Consider the following 19,568-nt stretch of genomic DNA (forward strand, 5'->3'; position numbering starts at 1 on the left):
CTCTCCTTCTTTGGCTTTAGTGGTACTGTAAGTACACACAACAGTCTACAAGGTCACTTATGGCTCAAAAGGGATAATACACAATTAGCATCAAGAAACTGCTCCACAATTTCATTATATGATTCCCGGCCCTCTTTATAAAGATCCATATGTATCAGAACCCCAGCCGCCATGTCTAGGACCAGACAGATTAGGCACACTCTTACTTATGCCAATATTTAACATAAGACGGGATGTGGCAGGAATTCATCCAAAAGCTAGCAAGTCTCAAAGCTACAATTCGTGCTGCTTGCTATGAGCCAAGTTTTCCAAATGACTGAGTGATTTAATATCACTGGTGTCCATTGTGCAGCAAGGGAAGGGCTGTTTGGAAGGAATGAAGGCAGGAAACAATAATGGTGGAGTTTTGTTTAATCCTCAGAGCTGCTGAGCACCTGCAACTTTCAATAATTTCGAGGACTGGACTCAGCCACAGGGGCTGGAGAGTCTCCTCCCCACCAGCTTTCAGACCACTGGGAAAACTATTGGTTTGTTCATTAGTTTTTGTTTCTGGCTCAGTTTTAAAGGCAGAATCAGCATAGAGCCTAAGCAACCTTCTCCATCCAGGATCAGAAGCAACAGACACATGCACGCACTAAATGCAGTGCCTCTGTCCTACAGAAGGCAGCTTCAGCACCTACCACAGCTCAGTCCTTTAACATGCATCTGAAATAGGCATTTAAAGCTAAACAGAATACATTGCTAAGCAGAACATTCTGCCAAGTCCTGCCACCAGGACTACATGTTATAGGGCACTTGCCAATTCCCTAGTCAATTTTATTTATTATAGTCTAGGAAAGGTCACGATGAATCTCAAAAGATAAAAATCTGTCTCTCTCAGGATGCCTTCCTTATTTTCATTGGCTCAGGCCTCTGCGTTCCACACTAACAATAACAGGACACGGGTTCAAGAGGCACCATCGGCGCAGCTCACACTTAAATGGTCTGGGTTTGTTTTTCATTCCTTGTATAGCTGATCCTTACTGCTCAATTCTCGGTTCATTAGATTTCTCTTGGATAAGATTACGGTAAGTATAAGTGCCTGACGCCACCCCAGAACCCAAACACAGATACATTAGACATTTGCAGCTCAGGAAGTGCCCAGTTCCCTTCCAAAGGATGCAGCTGCAAGTCCTTAGTCCAGATGTAAACTCACCAGAATCTCGGAATACCCGTCTGGGGCATCCTCAGCTCTCACAGGGACATTTTGTGCTGCACTTCCCATGACCATACTTTTCTGAAGTTGCAGGATGATTTTAGTGTCTCTATCCCTCACCCTCCTGTCCCTCAGAACCATCCTAGCTGATACCAACCGCTCCATTTGGCTGAGAACACCTTCTCTTGTAAGGTGCAAGGTACCCAAAATCTTCATAACGCTCTCCTGGATTCTGAGCAGAAGCTTCCTGTCTCCCTGCAGGATATTACCAGTGACAGTTCCTACCATGTAGGATCAAGGTGCCGACTTGGCTGGCACTGCAGCCCTCTGATCCCATCCTCCTCCTGTTGTAGATTTTAAACTCAGTCTGTCTGTCATGGCTTTAAAGGAAAGAGCTGCTTCCCTGTAGCACCAAAGTGCTGAGTTTGCTTCCTGTACAGGCTTGTGAGGCTTTGCCCTCAGCTGCATATTTAACCTGGGATTTTCAAAGAAGCATAAGGGAGCTAGGCATGAAGGTCAATAGGAGCAGGACGTGCCTAACTCCCATAAGCTCTCCTTTGAAAATCCCACCCCCTATTTTATGAGGAGAGAACGTGAATCTCAGATATTTTAAGTGCCCATCATTGCACACACATTGTCCTCAGGGGAGTCAAAGAAGGGACTGGGGAAAATCCAGTCCTCTAACTACCCATTTCAGGTATGTCTACACCCCAAATTAAGATGTAATTGAGGATGCTTTCATCTCGCTAGCGTAACAATAGCAGTGAAGACACAGTGGCATGGCCTGTGACCCAGGTTTAATCCTCACTCCAGAGCAGGGACTTGAACTCAGAGCTTCCCCGCTCCCCAGTGAGAAGGCTACAGGCTAGTCTGGGGTGCATTGCTCTCAATCTCTCCTGTTGAAACTGTTCCTCTTTGTATAAATACTTAACTGTTCAGTAGGCCAGAGCGAGTGAGCATGACTATAGCCTGGTGATTAAAGCACTTACCTGAGAGGTAGGAGATGTGGATTCAAATCTCTCCTCTGAACCAGGCAGAGAGAGAGCGGCCCACTCCAGAACAACCGGTCGCCTGGGGGTTAGGATGCTCACCTGGGAGGAGGGACAATTGGGTTCAAGTCCCTGCTCCAGAGTGGGGATTCAAACCTCTGTCCTCCAAAGTGGGGAGGGGAGAATGGATACACACACACTCTCTCTATTTGCTGGCCTGGAAAAAGTTTTCTCCAACCAAAACTAATTGGGTCAAATTAATGAATAGTTTCAGGTCGATTGAAACAGCATTTTTCAGTGATTAAGCTACGTGAGTGAAAAATTTCACCCACTTCTCATGCTGAACCCCGTCAACTGCCACAGACTTCAGTCTGAAATCAGGGGGAGCTGAGGGGGCTCTGGACTTAGAATCATAGAATCTCAGGGTTGGAAGGGACCTCAGGAGGTCATCTAGTCCAACCCCCTGCTCAAAGCAGGACCAAACCCAACTAAATCATCCCAGCCACGGCTTTGTCAAGCCTGACCTTAAAAACCTCTAAGGAAGGAGATTCCACCACCTCCCTAGGTAACCCATTCCAGTTCTTCACCACCTACTAGTGAAAAAGTTTTTCCTAATGTCCAACCTAAACCTCCCCCTCTGCAACTTGAGACCATTACTCCTTGTTCTGTCATCTTCTACCACTGAGAACAGTCTAGATCCATCCTCTTTGGAACCCCCTTTCAGGTAGTTGAAAGCAGCTATCAAATCCCCCCTCATTCTTCTCTTCTGCAGGCTAAACAATCCCAGTTCCCTCAGCCTCTCCTCATAAGTCATGTGCTCCAGCCCCCTAATCATTTTTGTTGCCCTCCGCTGGACTCTCTCCAATTTATCCACATCCTTCTTGTAGTGTGGGGCCCAAAACTGGACACAGTACTCCAAATGAGGCCTCCCCAGTGCTGAATAGAGGGGAATGATCACATCCCTCCATCTGCTGGAAATGCCCCTACTTATACAACCCAAAATGCCATTAGCCTTCTTGGCAACAAGGGGACACTGTTGACTCATATTCAGCTTTTCGTCCACCGTAACCCCTAGGTCCTTTTCTGCAGAACTGCTGCCCAGCCATTCGGTCCCTAGTCTGTAGCAGTGCATGGGATTCTTCCGTCTTAAGTGCAGGACTCTGCACTTGTCCTTGTTGAACCTCATCATATTTCTTTTGGCCCAATCCTCTAATTTGTCTAGGTCCCTCTGTATCCTATCCCTAGCCTCCAGCGTATCAACCCTCCCAGTTTAGTGTCATCTGCAAACTTGCTAAGGGTGCAGTCCACACCATCCTCCAGATCGTTAATGAAGATATTGAACAAAACCGGCCCCAGCACCGACCCTTGGGGCACTCCACTTGATACCGGCTGCCAACTAGACATGGAATCATTGATCACTACCCGTTGAGCCCGACCATCTAGCCAGTTTTCTATCCACCTTACCATCCATTCATCCAGCCCATACTTCTTTAACTTGCTGGCAAGAATACTGTGGGAGACCGTATCAAAAGCTTTGCTAAAGTCCAGAAATAGCACATCCACTGCTTTCCCCTCATCCACAGAGCCAGTTATCTCATCATAGAAGGCAATTAGGTTAGTCAGGCATGATTTGCCCTTGGTGAATCCATGCTGACTGTTCCTGATCACTTTCCCCTCCTTTAAGTGGTTCAGAATTGATTCCTTGAGGACCTGTTCCATGACTTTTATGGGTTCAGTCCCTAAGAAAACCACCAATGGGCTCCTAGACCAGGGAAGACCAGGTAGGGATATTGCATTAGTGATAGCTTTAGGATGCTGGCTGTTGGCTAATATCAGCCCCACCACCTTGGGCAAATAGACGTTGGAGATGGAAAAAACACTCAAGATCATCTTGCCTCCCCATTTGAAGGGCAGGTAATCGTCTCTCACAAAGCATGTAACATATTAAACTGTTACGGGGGTAGATCTCAGCCCGGGACTGCAATGAAAGCACTGTGAAGTCCCTTTGTTTTCTGCTTTTGTCTATGCTGCTTTGGATGAACAAGCCAAGCTGTGGGCCTTGAAGGTTAGATTTCTTGAGCAAGCCAATTGTGTTTTAAACTGGGTGCTCCCTTTGTTCTCCCAAGGACTCAGCTTTCTTCCTGCAGGACACATGCTGCCATTGTTCCTCCAGGTACTCCCACTGTACTCTGGCAGACTCCCATTGTTCCTCCAGGTACTCCCGCTGTACTCTGGCAGACTCCCATTGTTCCTCCAGGTACTCCCGCTGTACTCTGGCAGACTCCCATTGTTCCACCAAGCTCTCTCTCTTTGATGCTTCAGAACAAAACAGTGTTTATGAAAAACATTTTCAATTTCACCCTTGACTGAGCAGGTCAGGCCTTGCTCACCCTGAGTCCACAGGGACGCCAGCTCACTTCATCACCTCCTGCTCCCTGATGTTATGAATCATATTCACTTTCACTAAGCCCCCGCTCCTGGCTGTCAGCAGAGGGGACGTGGACACAGTTCTTTCTGCAGCCTGTCAATGCTGTCCCACACCAGCCTGAGAGGCAGAACAGAATTCCCAGCATTAGCAAAGGGCCAGGACTGGATAGGCAAGGATGGTGCAGATCAGCATTGAGGTGCATTGACACAGCCATATGGAGATCCAGCGATGAAATAGCAAGGGCACTGCGGGCAGGAGGTCTAAGCTGTACCGATAAAGTAGGGGCACCCAGCCAGACAGGAAGTGAATGCTAAAGTCACAGCCAGCAGCGTTGTATAATGGTTCAGGTGTTTTCCCCACTCAGGTGTCTGGCTATTTAACAACTTGCCATATGCCAAGACAAGACCCTGTACCTTGGCCACACCACAGTGCACTGCTCAGGCAGACCAATGTACAGATATTGCACAGCACATTAACGTTATTCCTCCGGGTGCCAGGATAACAGATCCCAGTGAACCAGGGATGCAAAGGGCTTCTGGCCTCTGTCTGGGTCTGTCATCTTGGAGCATGTTAATACTTTCAGGGAAAGACTAACCGAAGGAGCCGGAAATGGGAAGAGGGCAGAGGAAACGCTCTTCCAAGATGAGCCCAGCAGAAAAGCTCACAATAATAATACACTGTTAAACAAAACCAGAGGGCAGGCCGCAACCCCAGGACACAAAGGCACTCACACTCCTTTAGAAATATATTTTATTATTTTAATGCTCATTTTAAAAAAATGTAACCAAGACATTACACTCAGCAGCATCACCAGCAGCGGGCGCCTCAGTGCCCGGCTGTCTGATGACTCATCACATTCTAAACCATTGGTCAATGCACTTAAAATATAATTACATGCACAGAATTCACCCCCTCTTCTGCCATGCTGCTCCCACTCCTAAGTGATAGACATCGATAGAGGGAAAGGGGGAGCAGCCAATATATCATTTATAAAACGTTTAAATTAAAAGGGTAAGAGATACCACGTATGCACTGGGGTGTTTGGGTCCCCTTACCCCATGGGACAGTGGGAATGTGTAATACAAGATGGAGATGATGGCTCTGAAAAGCAGAGGAAAGAGGAAAAATTCTCCTGTGAGTGGGAAGGAGGCAAGGAGTGAATGCAACAGTTGCTCTGGGATAAAAAGGATCCAGTCCTGATTTTGGTACACTGTGGTTTGAACTAACCTAGCTTCCAAAGTAAGGCTGGGAGGTACAAGAAACAGATTCAGGTCTGATGCTCGCATTCTAAGCATTTGGGGCCCAGATTCTCTTCTCACACCAATTTCCCACTGGTGAAACTTCATTTTAGTTACTCCTGATTCATGCTGGTGAAAGGAAGATCAAAATCAGGCCTTTGACCTCTTCCACTCAGCACTGGAGCGAGGTGCCAGGGCTGATTCCCCTGAAATGGTAACCATGGAGAGGATTGATCTTTAGGCAGTTTCCTTATCAAAGAACAGTGGAGTATTCTACAGCTGTGATGCCACAGCCTGCTCAGTAGCATTGCTGCTATTTGGTTAGCCATTCCTGTAGAATATTGTTAGGTTATTTATTTATTTTTAAATAAGGGCTCATCAGATGCAAATCAAGAAGAAAGGCCTTTGCGACTTCTGGATATTCTAAGAAGATGAGCAGCATCTGTGAAGGGGGAGCCACCCAAAAATCTATTCTGCCTCAGCCACATAATGACCAGATGGGAACAATCAGCTACACCTGCTAAGTCAAGCATAAATATGGGAAGCGTGGGCTATCCAGGCCAGCCATGCCACCTGTGTGCGCCCCCAGAACCCGCAATGCATCTCCCCAAATCTTCCAGCATGTTCCTGCCCCTTGTCTGCCCCAGAATCCTCCAGCACACTTCTGCCCCACCCCCCGAGCCCTCCAAAATCTCCCTATTTTTTCCAAACCTGTTCCTAACCACAAGCAGTCACTTACTGACCAGCACGAATTACAATTTCATTGGTAAACACTCATTGTCTGAAATAGCTCTTCCTATTTCTTTCCACCAATTTTCAAATGTTATCTGTCATTCAAATATCTTGGTCTTGTCGATACATAGCTTTCTGCTATTTAACTCTGCAACTGTACTATTCACACCTGCAAAGGATTTTGAAACAGTCAGTCTGAACCATGCTATACAGAATAAAGTTGTGACGTATTGCGCACACACAACCAGACAGCATGCTATCAAGCAAAAGGCCCTAAGAATGGCTCTTGATAAAGTCAATCCTGGCAACCAGCCAGAACCTCATCTAAAACTGTGCAAGGCAAATAAACCCTGGAATTCACTAGTCTCCTGGGAATGATGAAATTAATGGAATCTCCCTCACATAGAATCAGACACTAGATGGCTCTCAGTGGGGAGAGGGACACCTAGGCTCCTTCTCTTCAGAACAGCTGTGTTTCATCAGCTAAACATTCCCCACTGCAAAGGAAGTGAGGAGGATGTGGGAGGGGGAGAAGCACATCGACTTTGACCTTTGTATTGACCACTGATTTTTGTAGTAGAGAGAAGGTGGCGTAACAGATAGATAGTTGAAAAGGACAGATAGAAGAGTCAGGAGAAAAGCATATACTTTGCACAGAGCTCCTCTTCTCTGGCTTTTTTCAGACTCTCGGCCTAAACAGCAGTCAGATTACAGTGGTGATGCCCGTGTTGCCAATCACAATCAAATAAAGAGCCTCATAATGTGTGATGGTTTTGCTACAGCCCCAGCTCCTGAAGTCACATTCTCACATTCAAATCTATACTTCCAATTCACAAATATGGAGACAAACCTGAAAACATGAATCCTAAAAAGGATCAAAAAGAGGAAGGCAAATAAACAGAACCCCAAATGCCCTGCTTTTTAAAATCTCATAGTATTTGGGGGCCTGACTGACGATTTTTCAACACTTGGGGTTGGCAGCACCTTGACAGGGAGTCCAATACTGTGTCTGTGGAGCTTGCTGTCCATGTCACTATGTGCTAGCAACGCTGGCTCCTAAAGCTATTGATTGCCCGTTGAACATTGTCCAGTGAGCATAGGGACACTTGTGTCCAACCAGTGCTCCTGAGCATGGCAGCCCTCATCTGCTTGTCTGACATTTCCCCAGCAAGATATCTCAAAGGTCTATCTCTAACATGTATCAGCCGAAAGACAGACGGGTGTAATCTGATGGGCTCCATGTCATCCCCTAGTCATCTTTTCTGGAGTATGATGATCATAGCACCTACAAGCCCCAATCATGGACCAGGAATCCATTGTGGTAGGCGCTGTACGAACCTGGAACAAAAGATGGTCCCTGCCCTGAGGAGCTTGCATCATCTCTAAATCCTTTCAAGCTGAGCTGCCCTCTGCCTGGGGAAGGGATGCCGATCTAGTGCAAGCTCCCCTAGTCCTGCCCACAACCTGTGAATCAATCCCAGCCTCAGCTTTCCTTCAGCTTTTGGGGGCTACAGAGACCCCATTTCCTTTCAGCTCTGGATCTTAACAATGAAAGAGCATTTGACACAGTTGGTTGAATGCCCTGAACAGCAATACTGGAGCCAATTCCAAGACTGCTGAAGACCAAGTGAGCTTATATGACAACCCAGTTAGGCTGGAGAGTTTTCCAGTGGGACCCTCCCAAGTTTGTTAAACCCACATAGATCAACTCTGTCCTTGTAGTAACCAAGCTGCACGTTTGGGTGTGAGGAAGCTGGGGGAGTAGTGGAAGGCAGCCAGCCTGTGTTGGTTCTTGTAAAGTTTGATGTAATATAGCATCAGGCAGATCCCTGTGTGACAGCCACCCGAACGTGACAGCACACACTTTCTGCACTTGTGTGTGTTGCAGCACATGAGCAATGCTGATATTTCCCCACACTTCCTTCCCTGCTCCGCTTCTGTGTAGACCTAATTGTTATGCTGTGAAGGCAGGATGTCATCTTGTGTTATTCTTAGCAGCATTTCAGCGCCTAACTGAGTTCTGAAAAGATCAAAGCCCTTCGTGTATTCCTCCACTGCTGGAAGGTTACAGAAGGTTGGCGATGCACAATCCCCCACATAGCATAGAGGAATATATTCCACCAGGGAAGATCAAGAGTAATAAAATCCCAAATGCAAGCTATGGAGCCTGATACTGGAAGACTCATGCTAAAAAGGAACTGACTCAACTGGACTGTGATGTCTATTGTTTTAATACTTGCCTTGTCTTTTTGCTGAGATCTTTGGTGGCAAAAGCAACTTTTTATCTGCCAGACATACTTGTTGAAAGCCCTGTACTGGCTGGGACCCTCACTGCTAAACTCTCTCCAAAGTCATACACTAACCCCCCTCGCCCCCATTCACCCAGGGAGCATAACAGAAAGGAAATTCCCTTTAAATAGCTTGTCAATAAGGAACGAATAAGCATTGGGTTTCCTTCTCTTGCCCCCAAATTTCAGAATCTCTCCCCTCAAAAAAAGTTACCCTGATCTGAGGTCTGGGATGGCCAATGCTCAGCCCTGGACCAGTGATAGGATGGAGTGGTGATACATAAATGCTTCAGGGTCAAAGGGGAGAGATCACTGGAAAGGGGAGATTCCTAGCTTTCCAGTGGGACAGACGGCACCTGCCTCTAGCCCCAGAAGGCCCTGTGATAGACTTTTGTCCACACCAGTGTTACAGGAATAGCTATTTTAGGTGAGCTTTGGAATATTTTTTTTTTCTCGTAACCATACATGGCAGATGCAGCATACAAGCTGATTGGGCTTGGATAAAGATTTTATTGGCCCCCTTTAGGATGAGTGGCTTCACCAGTTACAAGTAAGGGGCCATTCCAAACACATGTAAAAACCCTTTGTAACATATCACACTGTCATGTACCCTGTATTAGAGACAGATTAGATCATGGTCTATCAGAAAGGCAGGCAAGGCTAATGCTGTGTCTACACAGATCAGGGAGGGCTGCACTGGTCGTTGTTTTCCAGTTCTCTGAAACACAAGCTTCTTTCTCTCTCAAACTGCACTCACATGCCCCCATTTCTACTGGTGCACACATATGCACGCGCACTCATTTGTAATGCACACCCACATGTTACTGAAACACAGGGCTTCACGGTTAATCAGATTCCACGAGTTTGAAACAATATAGAAAAAAAGGTTTTAATGAACTTGGGCTCATATGAATTCCAGACTTTAAGACGAAGTTCAGTTTTAAAAGTTGTTTTTACTTTCAGGAAAGATGAGCAATTAAAGTTCACCAAAAAGAGGAATTCTAGAGAAAACGTAACTATGGCTGTGGAATGAATGGGCATTCTGCGTACACAGGTGCAGACACACAAAGGTAAGCAGAGGAAAGAACCAGCCACAAAGACGTTGCAAACATGGACCTATTACCAGCCTGTGGTCATTTCTCATTGCTGGCAGGTGTGTTGTTAGCAATTCACAAAACCTGCCATCACCACCCGATCAGCCCTTCCCACACAGACCTGCCCCTGCCTTGCTATTACCCACAGCACACAGACACCTGCCAGCGTCCGATTGGCTAATAAAACTATCAAATCATCATATATAGTCTTTGTTCTTTTGGTGAAATGGAAGGGTCTGAAATATAGTTACCAGTTTGCTTCAATGTGCCAGGACGTAGCTGGACACTGTAGGCTTGGATAGAGCCACCCTCTCTTGTATACATTCATAACTGACAACATAATAGCAGCTTACGCACAAGTAACTTCCCAGCGGCCCATCTCATGGAACATAGGGGAGGTAAAACCTTCTGTCCATATTCCAGCTCACTGTAATATAATTCATAACTGATCTAGCAGTGAGTGGAAAATCAGGAAACCTGTTGCACTAGTAAGCTTTAAAAACTGATTTTAAAACAGAAATCTCACAGTTGAAGATGCTGAAAGTTCCCACCAGGTGAATCCCTTCACTCTTCAGGCAGCATAGCATCTTTCCTGACCAGTAGGCACTGCTATACCCCCCTACTTCTGTTAGAGACCAGAGTGTTAAAAGGCCTGCCCCCTCTTCCTCCTCATGAAGTAGTAAATGTTTCAGCCACACCTTTATTTCTGTTGGTAAAGACACTAAACTGATGAACAACCACAGATACACAGTACAGCATAATGTCATAACACACCCTGCTGGAGCAGAGTCTCCCAATACTAAAATTCAGATGTCAGAGATGACCTTTGCGCTCTCCTCTCTGTCTCTCTGAATTGGGCCTTTGATAGCTATAGTGTCCCTCCTCTTCCTTTGTTCAAAACAGTGCCTCTCAGTCTTTCTCCAGTCTAGTTCTTTGGATCTTCCCATCAGTCATGGGTAGGGACCCCCTACATGATAGTGACCTGGCCTCACTCCTCTTTTCCCCTCATCCTCCCTTTCTGCCATAGCAGAGGCAGCCAGTAGAAAAAAAGAAAAAAGAAAAAAACCACCAGATTTCATTCCAGTGGGAAAACATTGTGAGAGTCATCAGGAAACATCAGCTGCTGCCAAGGTTGAATTCTCCAGTTCAGAGTAAGAGACACGAATGCCAATTAGCTCTTCAGTAAGAAGCTCCATGTTCCCGCATGCATCTGAAAGGTCCCCATTTTTGCAGGAATGTGGGAGATGCCCATTTATCTCCATGTCTAGTGAATTCCCATTGTGGTGCCATTCCAAACCTGCCTTGCATTTACTCAGGTCCTGCATGTCAGTATCTTTGTGGATAGCACCCAGCTCCCCATTGGTGTATATGTTCAGAGCATACTCACTGATCCTAATGCTGGCATTCTCTCCATCCCCACCATAAGTGGAAGTCCTAGTACTGGCAGTACCAGTCTTGAACTGCTTCTTGCCTATAATATGCTGCCTGAGAATTTTACGGAAGGTGAGTCGGAATTCTCTGATCCGGTAGGCATAAATCAATGGGTTCACTACGGAGTTGGCATGAGACAGGATAATGGCCAGGTACATCAGCCAGAGGGGAGGACGGGCACAACCCGGGCAAAAGAGTGTGAAGCAGTTTATAATGTGGAGTGGAAGCCAACAGATGGCAAACAACCCAACGATGATGGCCAAAGACTTGGCCGCATGGACTTCCTTCTGCAAAGTAGAGCGTGAGCGCTCCCCATGTACCATCTTGTTCTCCATTTGTTTGAGCTGCCGCCTGGCTGCCAGAAAGATTTTCAGGTAGATGCCAAACATGAGGAGGAGGGGCACCAACACACAGGCAAAGAAATTGTAGTAGACCATGTACTCCATGGTGACCACTGTCTCGAAGAGACAAGCTACCATGCTTCTACTGCAGTTGCTGAGCGAGGAATTATTGGTGTCCTGAGCTTCCCTCTGGGAGCATTTGTTCCAGCCCAGCATGGGCGTCAGGCCGATGATGAAGGATAAGACCCAGCAGATGGCAATGATACCTTTGGCTCGCGAGCTGGTCACCAAACCATTGTACCTGGAAAGCAGAGGAGAGGAGGGTTACAACAGTGTAACTGGTACAAGCACCTGATGCCCATGTAGTTTCCCAATGCTCATCTCCATGGAAGGTCTGGGGGAAGTAAAGCCTTTTAGGGAATATTCCAGCTTGCTGCAATGTGCTTATCAGAAGCATCACTGAACTGCAGTGCTGAGCCCATTTCCCTCAACCCGGTGAGGGCCAGAGTGATGTTGGACCTGGACAAGGAGCCCTTCTAATCTATCCTATCCACTCTTGGGCGGCGAAGGGTGGGTGCCAGCAGCACAAGTCAGCTCCCAACAAATCATGCCGATCAGCAATTCCCTTCTCTGCCTTACAAATACTCACTCATGGTTATGAGCCTGCTTGTCAAAGCATAGAGGAAGCAACCGTCTTGCTCTGCCCCTCTGCCCGCAGGGAACTGAAACACCCAGAGTTGCTGCTCTAACTTTATCTCTATGTGCTGCCAAAGGCAGAAATAGCTACTGAGCATCCCTGTAGTGTAGCGTTGCTTGCCCCTAGCTGAGTGCAGGTAGGGTCCCAGGAGTCCAGTACAACTGCCCAGTATCACAGAGCTCTAGGATACTGTGCTAGTCGCCCAATGTCATAGAGCTTAGATGAGGGTCTCAGAGAAAGGGCACCATTAGCTCAGTATCAGAGCTCAGGCTGCACAGCACGCCCTTGATGGCGGTCACAGGGAATTCAGTATTGCCAACCCAACGCTGATCAACTGAGATGGGATCCATAACCAAGGTGAGCAGCGCTGACAGTTGTGCCTTTCACAAAATAACCGATTCAGCATGGCTGGCTGCCTCAGCTGAAGAAAGATCAAGGACTCTGAACAACAGGACATACTGTGGTTGGGCAGAGCTCTGTGGTCAACATGTCACTATACCCCTCACGCCAGTGCTTTCAGCAATAAATCCACCTGGCTATTTTGAGAGAAAAAACAGAAGCGCAATAAGAACCTGACACACCACCAAAAGGCCTTTGTTTGTTCCAAATATTAGCTGATCCATGGGTCTAGCATGCTGCTGTAAGCCCTCAGCTGAAGACACCAGCTGTACGCTTTGAAAATGTAAGTTGTAGTCGTGTGTCACATGTGAGTACAATCTCTTTTCCCTTCGTAGTACTTCACACAGAAGGGGAATGGCAGGGTTCCCACATTGTCCGTTGCTGGGTCCCACACTATACTTGACCCTGTGCGTGCGTGATCTGACTATGGGATGCTCCCATGTTCTCCAGTAGTTGCACTACTTCTTTCCTCATGTCGGATTCTTTTAACAAACATAGTTAAAAAAACACCACCCAAAACTCGCTCTCTTTCTCAATGGGTTTGTTGTTCCCACACACGCTCCTCTCCTAAGGTGAACTAAAGCCCTTCAGGGAAGGGGAGGAGGGATGCTGCTTGTCTCAGCCAGAGAACAGAACTGGGAGCTGGTATGTGTTCTTAGCCCCTGGAAAATACAGCCAGGTATGATATGGGAGTGCAGGCTGATCATTCATACATTCTTTAATTGCCTTTCAAAAGCATAAAAAGTGGGAGACTGGGAAAAAAAACAGAGCATGGCGCAACTCTTTTCTCTACAAGCTGGCGAGCGGACTCAATCCAGATCTGGAAGATAGAGAAGGTTTCTCTAGAAACTGGTGACAGTTGTGTGAATCCTCAGAAAGTGTCAAGAATACTGCCTATCCAGGAGAAGAGGAGTGGAGTTACTCTTAAATTCAGATCTAACTGACATGAGTGGAGTTATACCTGAGCTTCAAAATGTATATTTAAAATCACAAAGAGGGAACAAGAGATTGGCTGATGGCACTTGAAGCTTTAAAAAAATAAACTAGAATTGGCTGCATCTTTGTCAGGAGGAATTTCGAAATTGTACAGCTGTTATCCCACGGCTGGAGAGGTCCCTTCCCTGACACTAAAAATACATTTATTGCAGCTCTCAGTGCTCTTACCCTCTGGGGATTTCCATGCAACAGGCTTTAAAGGCTTGTGAAACAGCTTTTAACCCAAACATCCTCCTTGCTGTACTGCCCTACAGTACTGGGCTGGCAGTAGAATTAATCAGCATAGAACTGGGTCCTTCTATAGCACTTCTCATTCAGGGATCTCCAAGAGGTTTGAGTTGTGCCTCACATAGTAACATCCCCCTTTGACAGGTCCATAGAGACAGAGAGAGATGAAAACACATTATCTACAAACAAGTTCACCACAATTCTGAAAGAGTCAGGACAAGGTGACAAACCTCACCGCTCTTGAAACATAGTAAGAAGGTAAACTCAAGTCTGTAGAGATTGAAGGACTACATACAGAATGGCTTTATTGCTGTAGCACAGCCGGGTGCCTTAGAGACGGGAACCAAATGCAAATGTTTAAATAGATAGAAATAAAATCATGAATACAGCATCCAAGAGGGCGTAGGCTCTGAGCATGTCATAAGTCAGATTCCTGCCCTGAAGAGGTTATAATCAAAGGGACTGATCCTACTGACAGTTACTGAGGGGCCTGACCCCCATTGATTTCAGTGGGACCATTCATGGGTAATAAGTAGTGAATCTAGTAGCAAGTGATACTCCAAGGCAGAACATCTTCCAGACTGTCAAAAGCCTTGTGACAGTGAGCTCTTCCGGAGCTTCTCGAGCAGCCCGTAACTAACACGTGGCTAATGGTGTCAGTGTACAAATGAGGAAATAAACTACATTCACTCCAAGCAGGGCTGCTTAATTCTACACCAGCAGAAACAAGGATGTGAAAAACAGTGTTTGTGACAAAACAGGTTACATGGGGAGGGAAGGGCATTACAAACTATGGACCGAAAAAAGGCTGTGAACCCAGGGATGTCTAAGGGCGCATCTGACTGCTCAGATCCAAAACATGGGATTTAAAACAGAAAAATCAGCCATTTCAGCAGCCACTTTACTTGCACAGGGTTCAATTATCAAGCGTGAGCTACCGTTTCATATCTGAACTCCAAGATTAGCAGTAGAGCAACTAAAGTGGACATTTCAGAGGACTTTTCAGCATCTCAGGTTCCAAGCAGGGCTCACTACATCCAATTAATTTCAATCTGTGGTGGTGAAAATGTGACCCTTCATTCCAATATGAGCTCACAGCTTCAAATTCAACACTAGCTAGAGAAGGAACACCTTACAGAGAACTTCCAAGTGACTGGGAACATGGGTCTCAGCAATCCTAAGAAAAGGGGTGCCCACAATTACTTGCACATCTAGGCTATCCAGGTGCAAATCAGAGTGGGAAGAAAGATTTGCAGTTCAGCATGTTGTTATAGTTGACGTTGGATCATCACAAATAAAAGGATTTCTTCCATTGTTGTTTGCAGTGTTGTTGTAGCTGTACTGGTCCCAGGACATTAGAGACACAAAGTGGATGAGATAAAATCTTTTCTTGGATCAACTTCTGTTGGTGAAAGAGACAAGAGTGCTGTATAAGCTCGAAAGCTTGTCTCTTGCGCCAACAAAAGTTGGTTCAAGACATTACCTTGTCTCACAAATAGAAGGTTGCGACCTTTGAGAATGGGGACAAGGTGCTGGACAAATGGTAATTTGAGAACTTTTCTGTTTGACTGCAGGAAGAAACCCTGTCTTCTTCTATCCAGTGCACCTCACCTACCTGCCATTTCTGATGTAGGGGGAATTAGCTACTCCACATGTTAGTCTTCTACCAGTTACATGAAATTTCTACAATCTTTCTATTATATATTGGCTTGGCACAATTAGATTTTGATGGACAATATCAATGTTTATTTTTAAGCATTTTAAAATTCATATTGCTTTAAAGTTCCACAGTTGCAGAAAATGATGGGGGTGAAGGGGATCAGACAATAATTAAATAACAGCAGACATTGAGATTAAAAAAGTTACAGTTTTATAACCCACTAACACAAATTGTTAACATTACATGTCAAAATATACCAAGTAAATATCCTTAAATCAAACTTAGTAAGTTCTCAAACAACATTTTTCTTATTTTGCCTATCAGTAAATGTTGATTATTATAGATATATTTGCTCATCAGTTTCTGTGTACGGTGAAATCAACATTTACTGATAAAAATTTAATCCTTCCAAGCCTTCTGCTCCTCAGTAAATATGCTCAAATTCATTTGATGCACTATTAATAGAGATGAGTTAATAATTCAGACTCATTCAATGAGGTTTGTGTCTCTCTGTGGCATTTGCCTGGGACACAGCATTTGGAAGAGTGCCGTTCAAATGAAATTAGCCATTCCGCAGCCTACTTGGCTGATCGTTCTAAGAAATCAGAAGACTATTGCTAAATTGTGCAGCCATATTTATTCTTAAGGAGAACAGGCAGCAGGTGTATCCTTCCCCACCTGTGGGCCAGGTCTACACTAAAAAAGTTAGATCAACCCAGCTATGTTGCTCAGGGATGTCAAAAAGCCACGCCTCTGAGAGACACAGTTAAGCTGATCTAACTAAGTGTAGACAGTGCTAGGTCAATGGAAGAATTCTTTTGACCTTGGTACCACCTCTTGGGGAGAGATGGATTACCTACAGCAACAGAAGAACTCCTGCCATTGCCATAGCAAGCATCTACACTGAAGCGCTACAGCTGCAGCATTTTTAGTGACAACAGAGCCTTAGAGGTTACCGCACAGTCCCGATGTGTCTAGCCAGCTTTGCTGGCTGATGCTGCAGTGGAGGCTGAAGGAAGATGACTGCCTCCTCAATGCTCCCTTTGGTCTGGCAAACACCTGCAGAGGCATTGTGAGAGAATGGTCAAAGGGATGACTACTGTCTCTTGCGCCTGCCCTTCCCCATCCTTTGTGCATCTCTGCAAGGATCAGCCATGAACTGGCCCCTGAGGGCTTCCTTATTGCTAAAAGGGCACAATACCTGGAAATCAGGCTTTATCTCGTTATTTGCTTTGGGATATAAGTCAAAGAATTACCAAACGGGCAGCAAATTGCTTCAATTCATCAAATAGTCAATTAGCTGGAATACTGAGTGTGCCTGCCCACAGGGCTTTCAGTGTCTCTCCCCACTGCCAGGTGACTTCCACCAGGTTCCTCTTCCATCCCTCCATGATACTTTTATGTCTGGGGGAAGCAGGGGAGGGGAGGGCAGGAGAACAGCCCACGTACACTGAGCAGGATCAGGCTGCAGTCACCACCACAGGAGTGTCTGGGTGGCAAATGAGAAGCAAGAGCCATTACAATTTCCCTCTGCAGATGAGGGCATCAGAATAATCTGCTGGGGGGTGCAGGGGTGAGAGGTGGTGAGGAACAAGTGAGAGGGGAAAAGGAGAGAGAATGATCAGAGGTGTCACTAGTCACAGCCTGCTCTGCTCCGGTGTAGGCTGCCCTTGCTGGAGAATGGAGATTGTCACTCATTTACAGGCTTCCTCTGGGTCTTAAATGCCTGAGAAATGACATGAAGGCATTGTCAGTTAACTGCTCCACAGCGCTCCCCACTTTGTAATAAGCCCAGAACATACAGGCTTTGAACTGAACTGGCAGCATTTATCTGCAGGCTTGTGATGATCAGATAGGGTGGCAGCCCATACAAGGTAAAATGTTCCCCCGGCCCACATGAATCTGGTTGCTTCTCCATAGAGCAGCAGCCGCTCTGTTTCAGTTTGCAAGCTCTATTTCTGAAGGTCCTTTTCTTCCCCAAAAGGATATAGTGTGTGAGGTGCCAACTTGTGGGATGGACTTGGGACAGGACCCGGCCTTTGCCAAATAGCTTTCTCTGTTAGAGATGCTGGATCCTCTTGCTCATGTTGAACAAAAAGTGCACTCTCCCTCTGAGCCTGTATAGGCTTAAAGCACCCCCACAGCCCCTGAGAATGCCTCTCATTCCCATCCGCATGCTCGCCCTAGAGCAGAGGTTCTTAGGACAAATTATTTGGTGGGCTCAGAGTGCGGCCACCAGCTCTTGCTGGTGGCCACTCTCACTCTTTTTCCTAATTAATACTTAATTAGCTTTAGGAAAAACAAATAAACATGCACATACACACCTCCAAATCATTGTAATTTATTTATAGCTAGCTAGTAACTCTGCTGTGAAAAGTGATACTTGAATGTGATTATGTTGGTTAATATCACTTTTCACAGCAGAGTTACTCAGCCCCAGGAAGTCTGGGGACAAATTAAGCCCTGGATGGAGGACTGGGGGAGGCATCGGGGTCCGGAGCCTGAAGCCCCAAAGCCTTGCGGCCAGAACCTGCCTCCCCCAGGATCCCCAGGCTGAAGCCCAAATCCTGAGCCCCACCACCCCTGGGAAGGTGAGGAACTCACCGGCTGACAAACCCTTGCTGGAAACCCCAGCAACCAACACCAAGGCTGTCCATCCGGGAGCACCACGGAGGGGGCAGGGACCGCTGGTCCCCTCCACCCCCCACTCCACCCCACCCCCGCAATCACAGCCCAGGAGGCTGTGGCCGCAAGAAAAGCCCCTGGTGGCTGCATGTGGCCCATCTGAGAAACGCTGCCCTAGAGAATCTCACTGTAACAGCACACCTCGACCTACCCGACAGAGCCCCTGCTGTCCACAGTGGGGTGATAGCGAGTGACTTCTCTTTTGTGCTCAGCTCTCCCACAGCGATCTGTCTGGCACTGTCTGCTCCAACTCAGAACACAAATCATTACGGTTAAGTCAGGAATCTGCCTCAGTGCAGAATGTAAGCTCCTAGGCAGGGTCCAGGTAATGCCATGGGCACATACTTCATGGGACAAGGAAGAGCCAGAAACAGAAATGCAACATCCAGGAAATCCAGCAGGAAGGGGCAAGTTTTGAGGTCTAAAAAGCATTTTCAGATTACAGTGAAAGTGGCATCATTCCCTTTAACTCCCTCTTCCTCCTTGATTATAGCACGTAGGGCACTCTAGAGATGCCCATTCCATCTGTGCTTACCACCCCCCCACCCCATCCCGGTCCCACCCACTCTGGGCTTACCTGAGGGGTATCCGGATAGCAATGATTCTGTCAATGGCAATAGCCAGAAGACTGAAGATGGAACTCTGAGTCAAAACCAGGACGAAGCAGGCAATGAAGAGGCAGCCATAGAAGAAGGCACAGAAGCCAGTGCTGATGGTGATGGCAAAGGGGATCGCCAGCACGCCCACTGCAATGTCAGCTGCAGCCAGGGACACCACAAAGTAGTTGGTGACGTTTTGCAGGTTGCTGTTCAGATAGACTGCCCAACAGACCAGGACATTCCCCAAGATGGCCAGCACGGCAATGACCAGTTCCAGGATGATGTAAATTACATCCGAGAGGAAGTTTTCATTCCCATATACTAGCATGGTGAGGTTGACCAGGCCAATGCAAGAAGGTGCCAGAGAAGCTCAGTGTCCATATCTGCAGTGCTGCAAACAGCCACCAAGGCACCTCAAAACGGTCTGGGTTCTGAAGGGCACTCAGCTGCCAGCTGTTGGCCGGAGGCTTATCTTGCCCCCTTTTCCCTTCAGCTGATTTAGCTGTCTTACTACAGAGGGCACAGAAAGACAGAGTATAGGGTTTGCCAGCTTCAGCAGATAGGATAA

General features: G+C 46.7%; 1 protein-coding gene across 2 annotated transcripts; it reads right to left on the reverse strand.

Moving 5' to 3' along the window:
- Positions 1-5,345: 5,345 nt before the first annotated feature.
- On the reverse strand, positions 5,346-19,331 carry ADORA2A (adenosine A2a receptor). 2 transcript variants are annotated; one of them, XM_044989867.1, is made up of 3 exons: positions 18,979-19,331; positions 18,553-18,822; positions 5,346-12,037 (listed from the first exon to the last, which is right to left on the reverse strand). In XM_044989867.1, exons 1-3 carry the CDS (start codon positions 19,326-19,328, stop codon positions 11,071-11,073), a joined length of 1,587 nt encoding a protein of 528 aa, XP_044845802.1. In that variant the 5' UTR covers positions 19,329-19,331; the 3' UTR covers positions 5,346-11,070. The 2 variants fall into 2 exon arrangements, with proteins under 2 accessions (XP_044845802.1, XP_044845804.1); XM_044989869.1 differs by lacking the exon at positions 18,553-18,822.
- Between the last annotated feature and the right edge of the window lie 237 nt (positions 19,332-19,568).

Source organism: Mauremys mutica, chromosome 16 (assembly GCF_020497125.1).
Source record: "Mauremys mutica isolate MM-2020 ecotype Southern chromosome 16, ASM2049712v1, whole genome shotgun sequence".
Taxonomy (NCBI): domain Eukaryota; kingdom Metazoa; phylum Chordata; order Testudines; family Geoemydidae; genus Mauremys; species Mauremys mutica.

Bases quoted from the DNA above. Each gene is read 5' to 3' on its own strand.
- ADORA2A (XM_044989867.1), bottom strand. From the start codon at position 19,328: ATGCTAGTATATGGGAATGAAAACTTCCTCTCGGATGTAATTTACATC. The intron at 18,823-18,978 runs GTAAGCCCAGAG...AATGCTTTTTAG, and splicing joins GCTATCCGGATACCCCTCAG to ACCTCAAAACTTGCCCCTTC. The intron at 12,038-18,552 runs GTAGGTCGAGGT...TCTGCTTTCCAG, and splicing joins GACAGCAGGGGCTCTGTCGG to GTACAATGGTTTGGTGACCA.